This window comes from Petromyzon marinus (genome assembly GCF_048934315.1).
Source record: "Petromyzon marinus isolate PM22_M1 ecotype Great Lakes invasive population chromosome 70 unlocalized genomic scaffold, UKy_Petmar_22M1.pri1.0 chr70_unloc.1, whole genome shotgun sequence".
Taxonomy (NCBI): domain Eukaryota; kingdom Metazoa; phylum Chordata; class Hyperoartia; order Petromyzontiformes; family Petromyzontidae; genus Petromyzon; species Petromyzon marinus.
The window spans coordinates 1,124,388-1,148,008 of NW_027422603.1; the positions used below are offsets into that span (position 1 = coordinate 1,124,388).

The window sequence follows — 23,621 nt, forward strand, 5'->3', positions numbered from 1 at the left end:
CGGCACGGACTAGAGAAGAGATGGAGTGATGTGGTACAGGAGGACGTGGAGCTGAGTGGACTTGTCGATGACCGGTACCAGCGGTGTCAAGATCGGCCTCTGTGGAGGAGGCTCGTGAAGGACGCTACTGGGCAGTTGGAGGCAGTCGCCCTCCAACAACAACGGAGGGCGGAGGAGCGACGCTCACAACAACGAGCGGAGTGCTGGGTGGCTAAAGCACAGCAGGTTGGCACAGTAGGGGGCACAGGTGGTGCATCAGCCAGTCATCTCAGTCATCTCAGTCGACCCCCTGGGTCTGCCCTGTGACCTCCTGCCAGCGTGCGTTCGACACTTCACGTGGCCTCAGGGTGCACATAGCCTGGCACAAGCGTCATGGTGACGTCACCGCCACTTAGTGGCAAATGGCGGTTGTTGTTGTGTGTGTGAGTGTGTGTGTCAGTCAGTGTGTGTGTCTGTGTGAGTGTGTGTCAGTGTGTATGTTTGTGTGAGTGTGTGTGTCAGTGTGTGTGTGTGTCAGTGTGTGTGTCTGTGAGTGTGTGTGTGTCTGTGTGTGTGTGTCAGTGTGTATGTCTGTGTGAGTGTGTGTGTGAGTGTGTGTGAGTGTATGTGTGTCAGTGTGTGTGTCAGTGTGTATGTCTGTGTGTGTAAGTCTGTGTGAGTTTATGAATATTCATGAACCTCCACTCCACGTCTCACTTCACTTCGCCAGACTCTCGGAGAGCCGCGCCTAAGGTGATGGTGGTGGTGATGGTGGTGATGGTTGTGGTGATGATGGTGATGGTGGTGATGATGGTGATGGTGGTGATGGTGATGGTGGTGATGGTGGTGGTGATGGTTGTGATTGTGGTGATGGTGGTGGTGATGATGGTGATGGTGGTGGTGGTAGTGATGATGGTGGTGGTGATGGTGATGGTGGTGATGGTGGTGGTGGTGATGATGGTGGTGGTGGTGATGGTGGTGGTGATGGTGGTAATGGTGGTGGTGATGGTGATAATGGTGTTGATAGTAGTGTTGGTGATGGTGATTAATGACGGTGGCGGTGACAGTGATGGTGGTGCTGACGATGGTGCTGATGGTGCTGATAGTAGTGTTGGTGTTGGTGGTGATGGTGGTGGTGATGGTGGTGATGGTAGTGGGGATGTTTAACACGTAAGCTTTAGCGACCAATAATATTCATTGGTTGGATTATCCAACCCAAAAATAAACTTGTGGGGAGTGGGGATTGTGATGGTGGTGATGTTTGTAATAATGGTGATGATGGTATTAATGGTAGTGGTGATGGTGGTGATGTTTGTAATAATGGTGGTGATGATGGTGGTGGTGGTGATGGTAGTGATGTTTGTAATAATGGTGATGATGATGGTATTAATGGTAGTTGTGATGGTGGTGATGTATGTAATAATGGTGATGATGATGGTATTAATGGTGATGATGATATTAATGGGAGTGGTGATGGTGGTGATGTTTGTAATGTGATGATGATGGTAATAATGGTGATGATGATGATGGTATTAATGGTAGTGGTGATTGTGGTGATGTTTGTAATAGTGGTGATGATGATGGTAATAATGGTGATGATGATGATGGTATTAATGGGAGTGGTGATGGTGGTGATGTTTGTAATAGTGGTGATGATGATTGTAATAATGGTGATGATGATGGTATTAATGGGAGTGGTGATGGTGGTGATGTTTGTAATAATGGTGATGATGATGGTAATAATGGTGATGATGATGATGATGGTGGTGATGGTGGTGGTGATGATGGTATTAATGATGGTGATGATGAAGGTAGTGATGGGAGTGGTGATAATGATAATAACCGCAACGATGATGATAGAAATAAGGGTGGTGGTGGTCGTGATGATGATGGTGGTGGTGGTGGCGATGTTGATGGTGGTGGTGGCGATGTTGATGATGGTGGTGGTGGCGATGTTGATGGTGGTGGTGATGGTGGTGTCGATGTTGATGGTGGTGGTGATGGTGGTGGTGGCGATGTTGATGATAGTGGTGGTGGCGATGTTGATGGTGGTGGTGATGGTGATGGCGATGGTGGTGGTGATGGTGGTTGCGATGTTGATGATGGTGGTGGTGGCGATGTTGTTGGTAGTGGTGATGGTGGTGGCGATGTTGATGGTGGTGGTGATGGTGGTGGCGATGTTGATGATGGTGGTGGTGGCGATGTTGTGGTAGTGGTGATGGTGGTGGCGATGTTGATGATGGTGGTGGTGGCGGCGATGTTGATGGTAGTGGTGATGGTGGTGGCGATGTTGATGGTGGTGGTGGTGGTGATGGCAAAACAACCCCCTACCTCCTTGTGGTGCCGGATGGGCAACGCTGTCGTGGTCAGTGCTGTGGTGGGAGGGCGAATTCAGATTGGCCTTTCTCCTCATGGCGCTTGTGACTACAACAGCGGCTAAATGGGGGCTCTGGACGGGTGCGTGGGGCTGGTAACCCCTCTACCTTCAATTAACTTACCGTTAAACCACGAAGACTACATTTTATTAATAAGCTTGTGCCGGAGGCCCCGGGGGGACAGGGGTCTATGATGTATCCTGGCCAAACCCCATTTGGCGGAGCCAGGAGATTGAATATCTACCCTCGGGGCTCCTCCAGAAACAACAACAAACCACTACGTGTGGCCACGTGGAATGTTCGAACGCTCACTGTGGAGGAGAGGCTGCCACTCCTCTGTCGGGAGCTGGACCGGTACTGCCTGGATCTCTGTGGCATTCAGGAGGTCCGGTGGACCGGCTCTGGCTGCTGCCACCATGAGGTGTGGACAGTTCTCTACTCGGGGCAGGAGACTGCCAAACAACTGGGAGTGTCTCTTCTTCTGAACAAAAGAATGAAGGGGGTGTGGGAGTGTGGCGGTGAGGTGTGGGAAGCTGTAAGCCCCAGGCTACTTTGGGCTCACCTTCCCATCAACCGGAGGCGAGGAGTGGTGGTCGTGGTTACTAATGCCCCCACCGAAGACGAACATCCGTGGAGGGATGCAGGCAAAGCCGATGCGTCAGATGCCTTCTATGACCTCCTGTCACAGGTGCTGGCTAAAGTGGCACCTCGGGATAGAGTCATCATGTTGGGTGACTTCAATGCCCGAGCTGGTCATGATGCTGGTACCTGGTCTGGAGTGATTGGAAAGCATGGGCCAGATCAGCTCAATAACCACGGTAGGAGGCTACTAGATTTTTGTGCAGCCCATGGGCTTGTAATTACCAACATGCTGTTCTGGCATCGGCGCATCCACACAACATCATAGATGCATGCCAGGTCCAAGCAAGAACATATGCTGGATTACATAGTGATGGAACAGCGGATGCGAACCCATGTCCTTGACACCAGGACCTACCGTGGAGCTGATCTGCCCACTGACCATCGACTAGTCATCTGTAAGATGCGCCTGCCATTCTTCCACTCCGGTGATGGGTGTACACCCAGGACTCCATTCAAACCCTTAGTGGCATGGTCTCAGCTAGCTGTTGAAAGTTGCAAGCGAGAATTTCATCATAGCTTGCGGCTGGGGTTGGCATCGTCCCCAACTCCTGCTGATGTGGAGGGGAAATGGGCGAGGTTTAGGACTGTGGCTCATGCAGCTGCAATGGCTGCTTTTGGTATACAGTTCAGACCACCCCAGAAACCCTGGCTGACAGAGGAGGTGTTCAAGCTGGCTGAGAAAAAGCGACAGGCCCACTCTCATCGGCTACAGCATCCCACGTCAGAGAATGAGGAGGCTTACCGCAGCCTTCGCTCGGAGGTTCGGAGAGCCGTGAGGCGCTGCAAGGATGGGTGGTGGTGGCGGGTTGCTGAGGAGATGGAGTCTGCCTCAGTGGCCCGCGATCACACATCGCTCTTTAATTTCATCAAATAGTCACCTGCAGCGCCACACCTATTACCATCATTAGGGGAAGGAACAGTGATCCAATCTCCGACCCCCAGGAACAGGTTTGCAGATTTGCTGAGCATTTCTGTGAGGTCCTGGGGGAGGGGACATCTTTCAGCCTGGATAACATCGTGGGACAAAATGGAGATGGCCCTGCTGAGGCTGCGGTGCCTCAAATATTGGAAGAAGTTACCCCCTGTGAGTGGCTGGCTGAGGTGCCATCTGTTGCGGAAGTACTGAAGGCGATCCAGAGTCTGAGACCAGGAAAGGCAGCGGGCAGAGATGATCTCCCAAGCAAAATTCTGAGGGAGGGTGACGTTTGTGCACAGACTGCCTTACATGGCATCATAACAAGTCTGGACCACTGGACGGGTTCCACAGGAATGGAAGGATGCCCTGGTGGTCCCCCTCTTTAACAAGGGGGACCGCACAGACTGTATCAACTATAGGGGCATCTCACTCAGTGTGCCGGGAAAGGTCCTGGCAAGAATTCTTCAACATCGCCTTGCTAGGCACGCTGAGGAGAGGCTTGCGGAGCCCCAATGCGGTTTCAGGAAAGGGCGATCCTGCACGGATGCCATATTTTCTCTCCATCTGCTACAGCAGAGGTGTAGGGAATTCCAACAAGACCTACATCTCTGCTTTATTGACCTAATCAAGGCCTATGATACCATCAGTAGGCCTGGGCTCTGGGTTGTTCTTCGTGCTTTCGGAGTTGGAGGCTGCTTAACCTGGAGCGTGCCACTAAGAGGTGGGGCCTTACCATCAGCCCCACCAAAACTAAGCACCTGCGAGGGTATTTTGTACCATCGGACACTCCACCCCCACAACTCCCAATTGGTGATGGGGCAGTTGTGGAGAGTGGAGAGTTCCCCATATCTGGGCAGTGTGCTTATGACCGGCTCCAGTTTAACAGCAGAGGTCTCACTCCGAATCAGTTGAGCGGCATTATCTTTTCATCGGTTGTATAACGCTGTGTGGAAGCTACCTGGTTTTTTGCTCTGCACGAAGCTTCAGGTCTTCTCGGCCACAGTCATTCCCTCCCTTCCCTATGCTTGCGAAATGTGGACCCCCCTAATGGAACATTTTCGCCGGATAGAAACATTTAGGCTGGCCTGGGTTTAACCAGGCTGGATTGCGTGAGGAGCTCACAAATCCTAGAAAGATCTTGGCACGGTCCCATGGGTGAGCTCCTCCAACAGGCAAGGCTGCGTTGGCTGGGTCATGTAGCCCGCATGCCCAGCCACCGCATGCCGAAACAGCTTTTGTTTGGCCGGATCGAGGGGGCTAAACGGGCGCGGCACGGGCTAGAGAAGAGATGGAGTGACGTGGTACAGGAGGACGTGGAGCTGAGTGGACTTGCCGATGATTGATACCAGCGGTGTCAAGATCGGCCTCTGTGGAGGAGGCTCGTGAAGGACGCTACTGGGCAGTTGGAGGTAGTCGCCCTCCAACAACACCGGAGGGCGGAGGAGCGACGCTCAGAACAAAGAGCGGAGCGCCGGGTGACTGAAGTACAGTGGGTTGGCACAGTAGGGTGCACAGGTGGTGCCTCAGCCAGTCATCTCAGTCATTCGACCCGTGGCACCTGGGTCTGCCCCGTGACCTCCTGCCAGCGGGCGTTCGACACTTCACGTGGCCTCAAGGTGCACATAGCCTGGCAAAAGCATGGTGGTGACGTCACCACCACTTTGTGGCAAATGGCGGTTGTTGTTGATGGCAACGATGATGTTGATGATGATGGAACTGATGATAGTGGCGATAATGATGTTAACAATAATAATGGTGGTGATGGTAACCACCTATACCCGCCCCTGCCCCTTCCACCACCCCCCAACCCCCATCTCCTCCAACCACAGCGATGGGCACCACTCGGTTCACCTCTCCTCCACGCTCTCCACCCTCGCGCGCCCGACCAGCCATGCCAACATCGCTCCTGGCAATGGTGGTGATGGTGGTGGCGGTGGTGGTGGCGTTCGGACCTCAGCCAGCCCTGGGTTACCCCTACGATGAGGACTACGACGCCTATGACGACCGTGACGGTGGCGGTGGTGGTTCCTACAACCCCTACGACCCCTACGGAGGTGGTGGAGGAGGTCACCAGTCCCACTGGACGAACGTCTACCGACAAAGGTTCTACTTCCAGTGTCCGCCCGGGCAGGTGAGGGGATGAGACTCGGGGTCGAGGGTCTGCGGTACGACAAGTGCCTCTGCACTTACAAATATCTCACACTTACGAACGTTTCACACATACGAACGTCTCGGACTTACGAACATCTCCCACTTACGAACATCTCCCACTTGCGAATGTCTCCCACTTACGAATGTCTCCAACTTAAGAACGTCTCCCACTTACGAACATCTTGCACTTACGAACGTCTTGCACTTACAAACACCTCGGACTTATGAACGTCTCACACTTACGAACGTCTCGCACTTACGAACGTCTCGCACTCACGAACGTCTCGCACTCACGAACGTCTCACACTCACGAACGTCTCACACTCACGAACGTCTCACACTCACGAACGTCTCACACTTACGAACGTCTCACACTTACGAACGTCTCGCACTCACGAACGTCTCGCACTCACGAACGTCTCGCACTTACGAATATCTTGCACTTACGAAAGTCTCACACTCACGAACATCTCACACTCACGAACGTCTCACTCTCACGAATGTCTCACACTTACGAACGTCTCACACTACGAACGTCTCACACTCACGAACGTCTCCCACTCACGAACGTCTTGCACTCACGAACGTCTCACACTTACGAACGTCTTCCACTCACGAACGTCTCGCACTCATGAACGTCTCACACTTACGAACGTCTCACACTCACAAACGTCTCACACTCACAAACGTCTCACACTTACGAACGTCTCACACTCACGAACATCTCACACTCACGAACATCTCACACTCACGAACGCCTCGCACTCATGAACGTCTCACACTCACAAACGTCTCACACTCACGAACGTCTCGCACTCACGAACGTCTCACACTCACGAACGTCTCACACTCACAAACGTCTCACACTCACGAACGACTCGCACTCACGAACGTCTCACACTCACAAAGGTCTCGCACTCACGAACGTCTCACACTCACGAACGTCTCACACTCACGAACGTCTCACACTCACGAACGTCTCACACTCACGAACGTCTCGCACTTACGAATATCTTGCACTTACGAACGTCTCACACTCACGAACGTCTCACACTCACGAACGTCTCGCACTTACAAACGTCTCACACTCACGAACGTCTCACACTCACGAACGTCTCACACTCACAAACGTCTCGCACTTACGAACGTCTCACACTCACTAACGTCTCACACTTACGTACGTCTCGCACTTACGAACATCTTGGACTTACGAACGTCTCGCACTTGTGAACGTCTTGCACTTACGAACATTTCACACTTACTAAGACTCCCACTAATGAATGTCTCACACTTATGAACGACTCGCACGTTCGAACGTTCGCAGTTACAAACATCTCCCAATTACGAACATCTCGCACTTATGAATGTCCCGCACTTAGGAACGTCCCGCACTTACAAATGTCCCGGACATACGAACATTTTGCACTTACGAATATCTCACACTTGCGAACATCTTGCACTTGCGAACTATTTTCTGTAGCACTGACACTCTGATACGACTGGCGTAGCCAAGCCAGGAGGGCTACCGCGTGGCCACGCTGACGGGAGGCTTGGCTACACCCTTCATGAGGCGTCTTCATCCCGGACCCGGGCAGCCCCGCACCTCGTGCGGAGCCTGCGAATATGCGCCTGGGCGTGGCCAGGCAACACCCAGGCCACGCCCACCTTCGCGGACCCTCGAGAAGGTGGGCGTGGCCTCGGCGTGGGCAGGCCACACCCAGGCCACACCCAGGCCACGCCCACCTTCGCGGACCCTCGAGAAGGCGGGCGTGGCCTCGGCGTGGGCAGGCCACGCCCACCTTCGCGGACCCTCGAGAGAGGTGGGCGTGGCCTCGGCGTGGGCAGGCCATGCCCAGGCCACGCCCACCTTCACGAACCCTCAAGAAGGCTCTGCTTCTGGCACGTGGCCCACCTTCGTGGACCCTCGAGAAGGTGGGCGTGGCCTCGGCGTGGGCAGGCCACGCCCAGGCCACGCCCACCTTCACGGACCCTCGAGAAGGCTCTGCTTCTGGCACGTGGCCCCCAAGGTCCCCTTGGGGCCCCCCACCTTGATCCGGTCACGTGTCTGGCCGGGTTCATCCAGAGTGCCACGGCCTCACACAACCCCCGTGGCACTGACCGACGGCGTCCAGACTCCCCGACTGTGACGTCATTCACACATCCACACGTAGAGACGTCACGTGTGTGTACAGACTCACACGGTAGTGATGTTACAAGTCACTACACGAATGTCCTGCACTTACAAATGCCCAGGACTTACAAACGTCTCACACTTACAAAAATCCCCCACTTATGAACTTCTCCCATTTACGAACATTATGCAATCACGAATATCGCCGACTTAAGAACGTCTCCCACCCATGAACGTCTCCCACCCATGAACGTCTCCCACTCATGAACATCTCACACTTGCGAACATCTCTCACTTACAAACTTCTCCTACTTGTGAACATCTCCCACTTAAGAACATCTCTCACTTACAAACATCTCACACTCATGAGCGACAGGCACTTACGAACGTCTCACACTCACGAACATTTTGCACTCACGATCGTCTCGCACTTACAAACTTCTCCCACTTACGAACATTTCCCACCCTGGACCCCCTGACCCCCTGGACCCCCTGACCCCTGTCCCCGCCGACCCCCCCTGGACCCCGCAGGTACTGAGCGAGCTGCGTAGCGAGCACAGCCCACATCGGGACCACGTGGACCGCCTTTGGGGCTTCCAGTGCCGGGTGGAGAGCCCAGCCATGGTCATGGGGGAGTGCTTCTGGGAGGAGTACAACCGGGCAGGGCTGCCCTGGTGAGGGGTGGGGCAGGGCTGGTGAAGGGGGGGGGAGGAGGGGGGGCAGGGCTGGATTCTACCGTCCGGGTCTCATCAGCAGTACAGCCAGGCTCCGCTTGAACCCATCCAGTCGGTATTTAGATTGAACTCCTTTTGCAGCCTACCGTAGCCCAACGTGCTACGGTAGGCACGGGGGTGATCTTTGTGAACTGCTCAGTCTGGAGGTGAGGACCGGTTCTTACCTTCAGTGTCTGCAGCAGAGTCAGACTTCGCTCGAACCTATGCTCCCCGGCTATTCACGGGGCGAGGGCCGGTTTTGACATTCAGCGTCTCATCCGGAGTACCACTTCAGCAAACTTTGGACAGGCTTCAACGTTCGGGGTCGCATCGGCCGCAGAGTCACACTCGGCTCGATCCGACCCCGAGGAGCTGCCCAGCTGCCGTCGAGGACCGTTTTCTACCGTCGGTGTCTCATCGGCTCCCCTCGTGTGTGGCGAGCGGCAGGTACCAGCTGTGCTCGGACGGAGCCGTGGTGGCCGGGGTGCAGAGCAACTACTTTGAGGCGGTGTTGGACCGCGAGTGGCAGTTCTACTGCTGCCGATTCCTCAAGCAATGCCCCTACGGCAGCTGGTGCGTGTACACACTCACCACACTGTGTACACACTCACCACACCGTGTACTCACTCACACATCGTGTACTCACTCACCACACCGTGTACACACTCACCACACCGTGTACACACTGACCACACCGTGTACTCACTCACCACACCGTGTACTCACTCACACACCGTGTACTCACTCACACACCGTGTACACACTCACCACACCGTGTACTTACTCACCACACTGTGTACTCACCACATCGTGTACTCACTCACCACACCGTGTACACACTCACCACACCGTGTACTCACTCATACACCGTACACTCACTCACACACCGTGTACACACTCACCACACCGTGTACTTGCTCACCACACTGTGTACTCACCACATCGTGTACTCACTCACACATCGTGTACTCACTCACCACACCGTGTACTTACTCACCACACTGTGTACTCACCACATCGTGTACTCACTCACACATCGTGTACTCACTCACCACACCATGTACACACTCACCACACTGTGTACACACTCACACATCGTGTACTCACCACATCGTGTACTCACTCACTCACACCATGTGTAAGGACAGTACGGGGTGATGAAGGGACAGTACGGCTGCCCGTGGCCATGGTTACTAATTAACGTACCGGGAACAGACAGGGACACGGTAGGGTAACGTGAGACCTAAGTGGTCGCTAATGATGATTGATGCGAGAAGCGTTGACAGGGTCACGTGAGGGGAAGCACGTGACCTAACGGTCGTCAATTGTAAGAGACAGACAGGGCCAGGTGCGGTGAGAGAGGGTTCGGGAGTAGGGGCGTGGCCGGGCGTGAGGGGGATAAGAGCCGGGCCGAACCGGGGCTCTGGGCTGCTGTAGTGGGGGCACTGCCGTCGTCACCTCGGAGCGGTCGTCTTCATCACCCTGGAGTGGGCATCTTGTAGTCTTGGAAGGCGAGAGTTACGTTGTCTCAGAATAGCGTTATCTACGTTACCCAAGTGTCTCTGCGCCTCAGCAATGACACACGTGTCGTGTGTCATTACTGAGGCGCACGCACTACTGTATTTAGCGGAGGCAACGCGTTTAATAAACAACTCACTAATCACTGTATTCTATTGCTAAGTGTGGCTATACCGTCCTAGACTGTTGACGATGTGCGTGTGAGTTAGCCAGCGAGCGGGGCTGTAGCACACATTGCTCCCTGACCCACGATTCCCAGCTCAAGCTCCACGACCAACAAAGAGCAGGCAGCGAAGAGCCCCAAAGGGAGCCCCGAATCCCCTCGGTGATCCCCCTTTAGGGGCCGTCCATAAATGACGTCACGCACCTGGGGGGCGGGGTCAGACATTTGTGACGATGTTGTGACGAGGGGGGGGGGGGGTTTGAGGAAATGTGACGTCACATCAAAATGCGCAACTTTAAATCAAAATACAAGCTTCTACTTAATTAAATAGAATTGACTTGAAGCGTTCGTGACTGCAGGGATTCATATTCTTGGGTCTCTTGGTAAAGTCACCGCCGCGTAGAAAGCTTCAAAGAAAATAAGAGAAAACTACGACTTGTCGATCGTAAGCGGTCATCTTTCCCTGAAGGCGACCGCTTGCGGTGAAACTGGCATAGTTTTCTGTTTTTATTATTTTCTTTGGACCTATCGACGTGACTTTGCCGAAAGACCCAAGAATATAAATATAATTGTTATAACGACATGAATTTGGATTTTGATTTAAAGCTTTCGTGACTGCAGTAATTCATATTCTTAGCTCTTTCGGTAAAGTCACGTTGAAGGGAAACAATAAAATAATAAAATATATATAACAACAAAAATTCTCACGACGTTTCGACCATAACACAAACGGTCGTCATCAGGTGTTGATGACGACCGTTTGTGTTTCCCTTCAACGTGACTTTACCGAAAGAACTAAGATTATAACATGAATTTGGATTAATTTTAATTATTAACTTTTTGATTATTTAAATGTGTGAAGGTCACCTTTTATTTATAGTATAGATCGTAGTATAATGTTAAACATAAGAACCGGAGGTCAAACTACATCACACTTTTATAGAGAATAATACTTCGTCAGGAAAAGGAACTGCAATTACATTTTTAAAGCAGTCGTATTAAAAACGCTTGATAGTTTCGAATAAGAATTTTAAAAACGTAAGTACTATTATTCCTGTCGTATCAATCGACATAATTTTAAATCACACACATTTGTTTATTAAATATACATTTTTCACATCAGTATTCAATTTGCATACTATTATGTTATGATAACATAATAATTTAGGGAGAAAAGTTTTTGGGGACAGATATCAAAGAGACATTTTTGAGCATGGAGGGATAATGAATGATGGAGTGCTTACTGAATGCACGTCATTCGGCAAGCGTACAATGGCCAACGCGTCCTCCATGATTCTTTATTCCCCCATTACATTTGAGTTTTTTGTACCCAGAAAATGGCATGATGCTTCTGTTCACCATTGCCCTGCTATGAACCATGAGTGACTGAATTTAACCATTTAGGATCTTTGATTTAACTACGGAGTTCCCTTATGGAAATGAAAACAAAAATATTAACCGCTCACGATTCAGTATATCGTGTGCACGATTTAGTATTTTATGTGCAAAAAATAATGAATTGTGCACAAGAACTAATCATTCGCACAAATAAAATAAATTGCGCATATAATTTAAATGTAGTTTTTTACATGTTTCCATAAAGGTGCTCCGTACTAGCTCATGTTTTTTTTTAAATACTTCGTATCAGTTTCAGTTTGAGTTAATTGAGTAATCATAGTAATCAAATAATCATAGAATAGCTAATCAAATAATTCAATAATTTAACGCGATCTATTTAGAATATTCAGGCTGGCCATTACTTTCAACTCAAATCATCATTAAAATATAAAACATTTATAAAATGTAATAATTAAAGTTTATATTACGCCAATTAAATCTAAAAAAAAATGTTGAAGCGAATTGACCGCTACGATGGATAAAAAATAAAATGTACCGGTGTCTTTTTTGACGCGCACGTGCTGGCATATCCTACAAAGAGCAGAAAGGTTTGCCAAGAAGAACTGGTTAAAAAGTGGAATGAAATAAAAAATTATACAGATTTGCAAGTTAAAGTTGATCATTGGTTGCAAGAATTAAAGGGGATTTCCAGCACAAGAAATTGAGAACTTCTTACGTTTAGGGCTAAACAAACATCATCTGCCAATAAAAAAAACCCCAAAAATGTGCCTGTCGAAATACCTCAGAATTCTGCATCGCAGTCTGATGGACAAGTGACCGATGCTCAGGCTGATGATTCAGCGCCGAGTTCGAGCAATTCAGCAACATCAAGAATTGCGACAGCCCATGCTGCATTTGTAGTCACAGATTGACATTCTGAATTCTGATCTGGCCGGCTTGTACGAACGCCAAAAACGTGGAATGCTTACATAGCGACTGGATGTGGAACTGACAGAGAAGAAGAAGAACTGAATTGGAAAACCAGTTGAAGAAGAAAAAGGGTGATCAAAAAAGAGAACAGAAAGGAAGAGATGAGAAGAAAATAAAATAAAATTATCTGTTTGAAGATAATCCAGACCTACGCACATCTCTGAACGTCAGGGCAAAGTCTGGTAGGCCGAACATTGAGGAAGATAAGCCTTCATTACTGGAAGCTATTGTGGATATTGCTATGCATGGATCGGCATCGCATGAAAGAAGGCAGAGCGATGTGTACAGAAGCATAAACACATTACATCAGCTGACTGAACAGTTGAAGATGTAAGGCTTTACAATCCGTAGAAGTGGGCTCTACCTTCGTCTTTTGCCGTCTTGAAGGGCAGCGTCACGTGTCAACGCTCCCTGTGAAACTCATTAGAACACAGAACGATCACCATGCCAAACATACCGACGGTTTGTTTTGTACGGCAACAGTACGGCACTTGGGAGAGTTGGCGTCCATGCTAGGACCGAACGATGTTTTGCTTTGTGAGTCAAGATGAAAAAGCTCGTGTTCCAACGGGGTTGACCGCTGCTAACAAGCAAAGTCCACTGTGGATGCACGTCGAGTACAGAGTCGGTCTGCCTGACCATGGCTGGGTTGTGGCCGCAGGACATAAGCTAATTCCTTCGGTCTATGCCGGAATCCAAATTCAGTCTAATGGTCTAGGAAACACACAAGTAGCTGTTGGTTATTCGGGACCGACCTACACTGCAATCAGATCTAGTAAACACTCGTCATCAACAGCTTTCAGCCATGGGTTTGATTTAGGAACATTGCTTACTCTCGAGGAGTTTGACTTCATTACAAGGAGTGGTATTGATCGATTGGTCAAACCAATTTTAGTGTCGACAGTTAATGGTGGCCCAGACCGAGAACCTGAGATACCACAAAGTGATTTCGGTTGAAGTCCACTGCTTTCTTCAGCCCAACTTCGACGCTCTATTCCTCGCTACCAACGCTCCAGGAAGAAGCGAGAAAAATGGCGCCACTCAGTAAGGAACTTACTGGATTGATATTACCGCATCACCCCTACGGTAGTCATTTGAACAAAAGAGGTATTACCCATCGACGTTGATTTAGAGAAGAAGAATTTTAAGTTTGCAGGAAACACTCCAGCCGAAATTTGGTCACAGTTGATTGTCGATAATTTTCCGACAGTGGCTGAATACATCGAGCCAACAGAGTCTGAGCGCCAGCAACAAAACCTCTTGTCCAGAGATCAGAAATGGTTCGACGTCCACGTATGAACAAGCCACCACTTGACACACATTGTAAAATGCACCGACAAGAAGTGCTGTTTGAAACCAAGAGGCTCCTATTTGAGTGTGGTAACAGACAGATTTCTTCCTCCTCCTTTACCAGTTGTTCAAACAAGCGAAGGTCTTAAAATTCCAGCTTGGACAACAGACGGAGCATCGCATAAGTTCCCATCTCTGTTTGTTGCACAAAGTTTGAAAGTGGATGGCATCCTTCCTTGCACCTTCAAATTCTCATCGGTCGATTCCATAAAACTTGTACATCATTAGACCTTATACATCAAAAACCCTATTATTATCCATATGACTTGTACATCATTAGACCATATACATCAAAAACCCAATTATTATCCATATGACTTGTACATCATTAGACCATATACATCAAAAACCCAATTATTATCCATATGACTTGTACATCATTAGACCTTATACATCAAAAACCATATTATTATCCATATGACTTGTACATCATTAGACCATATACATCAAAAACCCAATTATTATCCATATGACTTGTACATCATTAGACCTTATACATCAAAAACCATATTATTATCCATATGACTTGTACATCATTAGACCATATAAATCAAAAACCCTATTATTATCCATATGACTTGTACATCATTAGACCTTATACATCAAAAACCCTATTATTATGCATATGACTTGTACATCATTAGACCATATACATCAAAAACCATATTATTATCCATATGACTTGTACATCATTAGACCATATACATCAAAAACCCTATTATTATCCATATGACTTGTACATCATTAGACCTTATACATCAAAAACCCTATTATTATCCATATGACTTGTACATCATTAGACCATATACATCAAAAACCCTATTATTATCCATATGACTTGTACATCATTAGACCTTATTCATCAAAAACCCTATTATTATTATCCATATGACTTGTTCATCATTAGACCTTATACATCAAAAACCCTACTATTATCCATATGACTTGTACATCATTAGACCTTATACATCAAAAACCCTATTATTATCCATATGACTTGTACATCATTAGACCTTATACATCAAAAGCCCTATTATTATCCATATGACTTGTACATCATTAGACCTTATACATCAAAAACCTTATTATCCATATGACTTGTACATCATTAGACCTTATACATCAAAAACCCTATTATTATCCATATGACTTGTACATCATTAGACCTTATATATCAAAAACCCTATTATTATCCATATGACTTGTACATCATTAGACCTTATACATCAAAAACCCTATTATTATCCATATGACTTGTACATCATTAGACTTATACATCAAAACCCTATTATTATCCATATGATTTGTACATCATTAGACCTTATACATCAAAAACCCTATTATTATCCATATGACTTGTACATCATTAGACCTTATACATCAAAAACCCTATTATTATCCATATGACTTGTACATCATTAGACTTTATACATCAAAAACCCTATTATTATCCATATGACTTGTACATCATTAGACCTTATACATCAAAAACCCTATTATTATCCATATGACTTGTACATCATTAGACCTTATACATCAAAAACCCTATTATTATCCATATGACTTGTACATCATTAGACCTTATACATCAAAAACAACATTATTATCCATATGACTTGTACATCATTAGACCTTATACATCAAAAACCCTATTATTATCCATATGACTTGTACATCATTAGACCTTATACATCAAAAACCCTATTATTATCCATATGACTTGTACATCATTAGACCTTATACATCAAAAACCGTATTATTATCTATATGACTTGTACATCATTAGACCTTATACATCAAAAACCCTATTATTATCCATATGACTTGTACATCATTAGACCTTATACATCAAAAACCCTATTATTATCCATATGACTTGTACATCATTAGACCTTATACATCAAAAACCCTATTATTATCCATATGACTTGGACATCATTAGACCTCATACATCAAAAACCCTATTATTATCCATATGACTTGTACATCAATAGACCTTATACATCAAAAACCCTATTATTATCCATATGACTTGTACATCATTAGACCTTATACATCAAAAACCCTATTATTATCCATATGACTTGTACATCAGTAGACCTTATACATCAAAAACCCTATTATTATCCATATGACTTGTACATCATTAGACCTTATACATCAAAAACCCTATTATTATCCATATGACTTGTACATCAATAGACCTTATACATCAAAAACCCTATTATTATCCATATGACTTGTACATCATTAGACCTTATACATCAAAAACCCTATTATTATCCATATGACTTGTACATCAATAGACCTTATACATCAAAAACCCTATTATTATCCATATGACTTGTACATCATTAGACCTTATACATCAAAAACCCTATTATTATCCATATGACTTGTACATCAATAGACCTTATACATCAAAAACCCTATTATTATCCATATGACTTGTACATCATTAGACCTTATACATCAAAAACCCTATTATTATCCATATGACTTGTACATCAATAGACCTTATACATCAAAAACCCTATTATTATCCATATGACTTGTACATCATTAGACCTTATACATCAAAAACCCAATTATTATCCATATGATTTGTACATCATTAGACCTTATACATCAAAAACCCTATTATTATCCATATGACTTGTACATCATTATACCTTATACATCAAAAACCCTATTATTATCCATATGACTTGTACATCATTAGACCTTATACATCAAAAACCCTATTATTATCCATATGACTTGTACATCAGTAGACCTTATACATCAAAAACCCTATTATTATCCATATGACTTGTACATCATTAGACCTTATACATCAAAAACCCTATTATTATCCATATGACTTGTACATCAATAGACCTTATACATCAAAAACCCTATTATTATCCATATGACTTGTACATCATTAGACCTTATACATCAAAAACCCTATTATTATCCATATGACTTGTACATCAATAGACCTTATACATCAAAAACCCTATTATTATCCATATGACTTGTACATCATTAGACCTTATACATCAAAAACCCTATTATTATCCATATGACTTGTACATCAATAGACCTTATACATCAAAAACCCTATTATTATCCATATGATTTGTACATCATTAGACCTTATACATCAAAAACCCTATTATTATCCATATGACTTGTACATCATTAGACCTTATACATCAAAAACCCTATTATTATCCATATGACTTGTACATCAATAGACCTTATACATCAAAAACCCTATTATTATCCATATGACTTGTACATCATTAGACCTTATACATCAAAAACCCAATTATTATCCATATGATTTGTACATCATTAGACCTTATACATCAAAAACCCTATTATTATCCATATGACTTGTACATCAATAGACCTTATACATCAAAAACCCTATTATTATCCATATGACGTGTACATCATTAGACCTTATACATCAAAAACCCTATTATTATTATCCATATGACTTGTACTGTCCGTCAATACAACCCGTGCTTAGCGAGAGGATTTGCAAGAAATGTGGCGCATACTTAGCCTTGTTAGTCATGCAGTCAGTGACTCTGTAACACACAAGCGGGGATCAATTATTATTCCGCTCCAACGCATCAGGCCACAAAGAGTCGCTGCATGTCGACAACGTGAACTTACTGTTGTGTCGTGATTACATGGTCACACAGACAGGACGGGTTATCTTGGGCAGTCTGTAGTGAAAGCGAACGCTACTGTTGTAACCGCGAACGAAGAAAATGGAGATTAGCTAGACGAAGAGGAGCTTTTTCTGAATAGAATATCCATTCCACAGGATGAAGAGATCCATGATCTCCCTATTCATCCCCTGAAGGAGCATTTTGCTTCTCCATGGGAGGACGGAGAAGCATACATTTTGGTAATTTTTTTGAACGATTGTCATTGAGCATTTTGATTCTAATGATTCTACCAGGGCTTTTCATTCTGTGGAATGAATATGTGATCGTTATAATTGTACTCTTCATTTTGCTTCGTTCGACTACAGAGTTTAAAGTAAATTGTTTATATAGTTGTAATTACTTTTAATATGTTGATTTCAAGCTTCCGTGACTGCAGGAATCCAAACTCTTTGGTTCTTTGGGTAAAGTCACCACGTGGGCAGAAAAATTCATAATAGATCTCGACATTTCAATCGCAACGCAAGCAATCGTCATCAGGCGGAAGAAAGAAGAATTAATAACTTTTAATATTTGATAATTATGAGAGAATTTCAATATAATATTCTGAAGTTATACAGTTTTAGTTAGACGATTAATATTTTCAAGTGAATTGAATGCTAAATTTCAACTTTCCAACGCCTCATTTTTAATACATGTTGTCTACTACAACATCAGAGTGCAGAGCCACGTGAAATATGCACTGCTATGTACCAGCAGGTAGCTGTGTGTAGCTGTGTGTAGCTGTAGGTACTGCTATGTACCAGCAGGTAGCTGTGTGTAGCTGTGTGTAGCTGTAGGTACTGCTATGTACCAGCAGGTAGCTGTGTGTAGCTGTGTGTAGATGTGTGTGTAGCTGTAGGTTACCTGTAGGTACTGCTATGTACCAGCAGGTAGCTGTGTGTAGCTATGTGTAGCTGTGTGTAGCTGTAGGTTACCTGTAGGTACTGCAATGTACCAGCAGGTAGCTGTGTGTAGCTGTGTGTAGCTGTAGGTTACCTGTAGGTACTGCTATGTACCAGCAGGTAGCTGTGTGTAGCTGTGTGTAGCTGTAGGCACTGCATGTACCAGCAGGTAGCTGTGTGTAGCTGTGTGTAGCTGTAGGTACTGCTATGTACCAGCAGGTAGCTGTGTGTAGCTGTAGGTACTGCTATGTACCAGCAGGTAGCTGTGTGTAGCTGTGTGTAGCTGTAGGTACTGCAATGTACCAGCAGGTAGCTGTGTGTAGCTGTGTGTAGCTGTATGTACCTGTCGGTACTGCTATGTACCAGCAGGTAGCTGTGTGTAGCTGTAGGTTACCTGTAGGTACTGCTATGTACCAGCAGGTAGCTGTGTGTAGCTGTGTGTGTAGCTGTGTGTGTGGCTGTGTGTAGCTGTGTGTAGCTGTAGGTTACCTGTAGGTACTGCTATGCACCAGCAGGTAGCTGTGTGTAGCTGTGTGTAGATGTGTGTGTAGCTGTAGGTACTGCTATGTAACAGCAGGTAGCTGTGTGTAGCTGTGTGTAGCTGTAGGTTACCTGTAGGTACTGCTATGTACCAGCAGGTAGCTGTGTGTAGCTGTGTGTAGCTGTAGGTACTGCTATGTACCAGCAGGTAGCTGTGTGTAGCTGTGTGTAGCTGTAGGTACTGCTATGTAACAGCAGGTAGCTGTGTGTAGCTGTGTGTAGCTGTAGGTTACCTGTAGGTACTGCTATGTACCAGCAGGTAGCTGTGTGTAGCTGTGTGTAGCTGTAGGTACTGCTATGTACCAGCAGGTAGCTGTGTGTAGCTGTGTGTGTAGCTGTAGGTTACCTGTAGGTACTGCTACGTACCAGCAGGTAGCTGTGTGTAGCTGTGTGTGTAGCTGTGTGTGTGACTGTGTGTGTAGCTGTGTGTGTGGCTGTGTGTAGCTGTGTGTAGCTGTAGGTTACCTGTAGGTACTGCTATGTACCAGCAGGTAGCTGTGTGTAGCTGTGTGTAGCTGTATGTTACCTGTAGGTACTGCTATGTACCAGCAGGTAGCTGTGTGTAGCTGTGTGTAGCTGTAGGTTACCTGTACAATGAGGGAAAAAAGTATTTGATCCCCTGCTGATTTTGTACGTTTGCCCACTGACAAATAAAAGATCAGTCTATAATTTTAATGGTAGGTTTATTTGAACAGTGAGAGACAGAATAACAACAACAAAATCCAGAAAAACGCATGTCAAAAATGTGATAAATTGATTTGCATTTTAATGAGGGAAATAAGTATTTGACCCCTCTGCAAAACATGACTTAGTACTTGGTGGCAAAACCCTTGGTGGCAATCACAGAGGTCAGACGTTTCTTGTAGTTGGCCACCAGGTTTGCACACATCTCAGGAGGGATTTTGTCCCACTCCTCTTTGCAGATCTTCTCCAAGTCATTAAGGTTTCGAGGCTGACGTTTGGCAACTCGAACCTTCAGCTCCCTCCACAGATTTAACATGGGATTAAGGTCTGGAGACTGGCTAGGCCACTCCAGGACCTTAATGTGCTTCTTCTTGAGCCACTCTTTTGTTGCCTTGGCCGTGTGTTTTTGGTCATTGTCATGCTGGAATACCCATCCACGACCCATTTTCAATGCCCTGGCTGAGGGAAGGAGGTTCTCACCCAAGATTTGACGGTACATGGCCCCGTCCATCGTCCCTTTGATGCGGTGAAGTTGTCCTGTCCCCTTAGCAGAAAAAACACCCCCAAAGCATAATGTTTCCACCTCCATGTTTGACGGTGGGGATGGTTTTCTTGGGGTCATAGGCAGCATTCCTCATCCTCCAAACACGGCGAGTTCAGTTGATGCCAAAGAGCTCCATTTTGGTCTCATCTGACCACAACACTTTCACCCAGTTGTCCTCTGAATCATTCAGATGTTCATTGGCAAACTTCAGACGGGCATGTATATGTGCTTTCTTGAGCAGGGGGACCTTGCGGGCGCTGCAGGATTTCAGTCCTTCACAGCGTAGTGTGTTACCAATTGTATTCTTGGTGACTATGGTCCCAGCAGCCTTGAGATCATTGACAAGATCCTCCCGTGTAGTTCTGGGCTGATTTCTCACCGTTCTCATGATCATTGCAACTCCACGAGGTGAGATCTTGCATGGAGCCCCAGGTCGACGGAAATGGACAGTTCTTTTGTGTTTCTTCCATTTGCAAATAATCGCACCAACTGTTGTCACCTTCTTACCAAGCTGCTTGGCAATGGTCTTGTAGCCCATTCCAGCCTTGTGTAGGTCTACAATCTTGTCCCTGACATCCTTGGAGATCTCTTTGGTCTTGGCCATGGTGGAGAGTTTGGAATCGGATTGATTGATTGCTTCTGTGGACAGGTGTCTTTTATACAGGTAACAAGCTGAGATTAGGAGCACTCCCTTAAAGAGTGTGCTCCTAATCTCAGCTCGATACCTGTATAAAAGACACATGGGAGCCAGAAATCTTTCTGATTGAGAGGGGGTCAAATACTTATTTCCCTCATTAAAATGCAAATCAATTTATAACATTTTTGACATGCGTTTTTCTGGATTTTTTTGTTGGTATTCTGTGTCTCACTGTTCAAATAAACCTACCATCAAAATTATAGACTGATAATTTCTTTGTCAGTGGGCAAACGTACAAAATCAGCAGGGGATCAAATACTTTTTTTCCCTCACTGTAGGTACTGCTATGTTCCAACAGGTAGCTGTGTGTAGCTGTGTGTAGCTGTATGTACCTGTCGGTACTGCTATGTACTAGCAGGTAGCTGTGTGTAGCTGTGTGTAGCTGTAGGTACTGCTATGTACCAGCAGGTAGCTGTATGTAGCTGTGTGTGTAGCTGTGTGTGTGGCTGTGTGCGTAGCTGTGTGTGTAGCTGTGTGTAGCTGTGTGTAGCTGTAGGTTACCTGTAGGTACTGCTACGTACCAGCAGGTAGCTGTGTGTAGCTGTGTGTGTAGCTGTGTGTGTGGCTGTGTGTGTAGCTGTGTGTAGCTGTAGGTTACCTGTAGGTACTGCTACGTACCAGCAGGTAGCTGTGTGTGTAGCTGTGTGTGTAGCTGTATGTGTGGCTGTGTGTAGCTGTGTGTAGCTGTGTGTAGATGTGTGTAGCTGTAGGTACTGCTATGTACCAGCAGGTAGCTGTGTGTAGGTGTGTGTAGCTGTAAGTACTGCTATGTACCAGCAGGTAGCTGTGTGTAGCTGTTGGTTACCTGTAGGTTACCTGTAGGTACTGCTACGTACCAGCAGGTAGCTGTTTGTAGCTGTGTGTAGCTGTGTGTGTAGCTGTGTGTAGCTGTTTGTAGCTGTAGGTTACCCGTAGGTACTACTATGTACCAGCAGGTAGCTGTGTGTGTAGCTGTGTGTGTAGCTGTGTGTAGCTGTGTCTGGCTGTGTGTAGCTGTATGTACCTGTAGGTACTGCTATGTACCAGCAGGTAGCTGTGTGTGTAGCTGTGTGTGCGGCTGTGTGTGTAGCTGTGTGTAGCTGTGTGTAGCTGTAGGTTACCTGTAGGTACTGCTATGTACCAGCAGGTAGCTGTGTGTGTAGCTGTGTGTGTAGCTGTGTGTGTGGCTGTGTGTAGCTGTGTGTAGCTGTGTGTGTAGCTGTGTGTGTAGCTGTGTGTAGCTGTGTGTGTAGCTGTGTGTGGCTGTGTGTAGGGCTGTGTGTGGCTGTGTGTGGCTGTGTGTAGGGCTGTGTGTGGCTGTGTGTAGCTGTGTGTAGCTGTGTGTGTAGCTGTGTGTAGCTGTGTGTGTAGCTGTGTGTGTAGCTGTGTGTGTGGCTGTGTGTAGCTGTGTGTGTAGCTGTGTGTAGCTGTGTGTGTAGCTGTGTGTGTAGCTGTGTGTGTGGCTGTGTGTGTGGCTGTGTGTGTAGGTGTGTGTGTAGCTGTGTGTGTAGCTGTGTGTGTAGCTGCGTGTAGCTGTGTGTGTAGCTGTGTGTGTAGCTGTGTGTAGCTGTGTGTAGCTGTGTGTGTAGCTGTGTGTAGCTGTGTGTGTGGCTGTGTGTGTAGCTGTGTGTAGCTGTGTGTGTAGCTGTGTGTAGCTGTGTGTAGCTGTGTGTGGCTGTGTGTGTAGCTGTGTGTAGCTGTGTGTGTGGCTGTGTGTAGCTGTGTGTAGCTGTGTGTGTGGCTGTGTGTGTAGCTGTGTGTAGCTGTGTGTGTGGCTGTGTGTGTAGCTGTGTGTAGCTGTGTGTGTGGCTGTGTGTAGCTGTGTGTAGCTGTGTGTGTGGCTGTGTGTGTAGCTGTGTGTAGCTGTGTGTGTGGCTGTGTGTGTAGCTGTGTGTGTGGCTGTGTGTGTAGCTGTGTGTGTGGCTGTGTGTGGCTGTGTGTAGCTGTGTGTGTGGCTGTGTGTGTAGCTGTGTGTGTGGCTGTGTGTGTGGCTGTGTGTAGCTGTGTGTGTGGCTGTGTATAGCTGTGTGTGTAGCTGTGTGTGTAGCTGTGTGTAGCTGTGTGTGTAGCTGTGTGTGTAGCTGTGTGTGTAGCTGTGTGTGTGGCTGTGTGTAGCTGTGTGTGTGGCTGTGTGTGTAGCTGTGTGTGTAGCTGTGTGTGTGGCTGTGTGTAGCTGTGTGTGTAGCTGTGTGTGTAGCTGTGTGTGTAGCTGTGTGTGTGGCTGTGTGTAGCTGTGTGTGTAGCTGTGTGTGTAGCTGTGTGTAGCTGTGTGTGTAGCTGTGTGTGTGGCTGTGTGTAG

At 46.6% G+C, this 23,621-nt stretch overlaps 1 protein-coding gene across 1 annotated transcript in view; it reads left to right on the forward strand.

Moving 5' to 3' along the window:
* Nucleotides 1-602: 602 nt before the first annotated feature.
* DPT (dermatopontin) overlaps nucleotides 603-23,621 on the forward strand; it is a 30,836-nt gene continuing 7,817 nt past the window's right edge. The window contains exons 1-4 of the mRNA XM_032945127.2: nucleotides 603-732; nucleotides 5,742-6,043; nucleotides 8,726-8,868; nucleotides 9,355-9,480. Coding sequence (XP_032801018.1) covers nucleotides 5,744-6,043; nucleotides 8,726-8,868; nucleotides 9,355-9,480 — 569 coding nt within the window. The 5' untranslated portion in view covers nucleotides 603-732; nucleotides 5,742-5,743. The remainder of the gene's footprint in view (nucleotides 733-5,741; nucleotides 6,044-8,725; nucleotides 8,869-9,354; nucleotides 9,481-23,621) is intronic.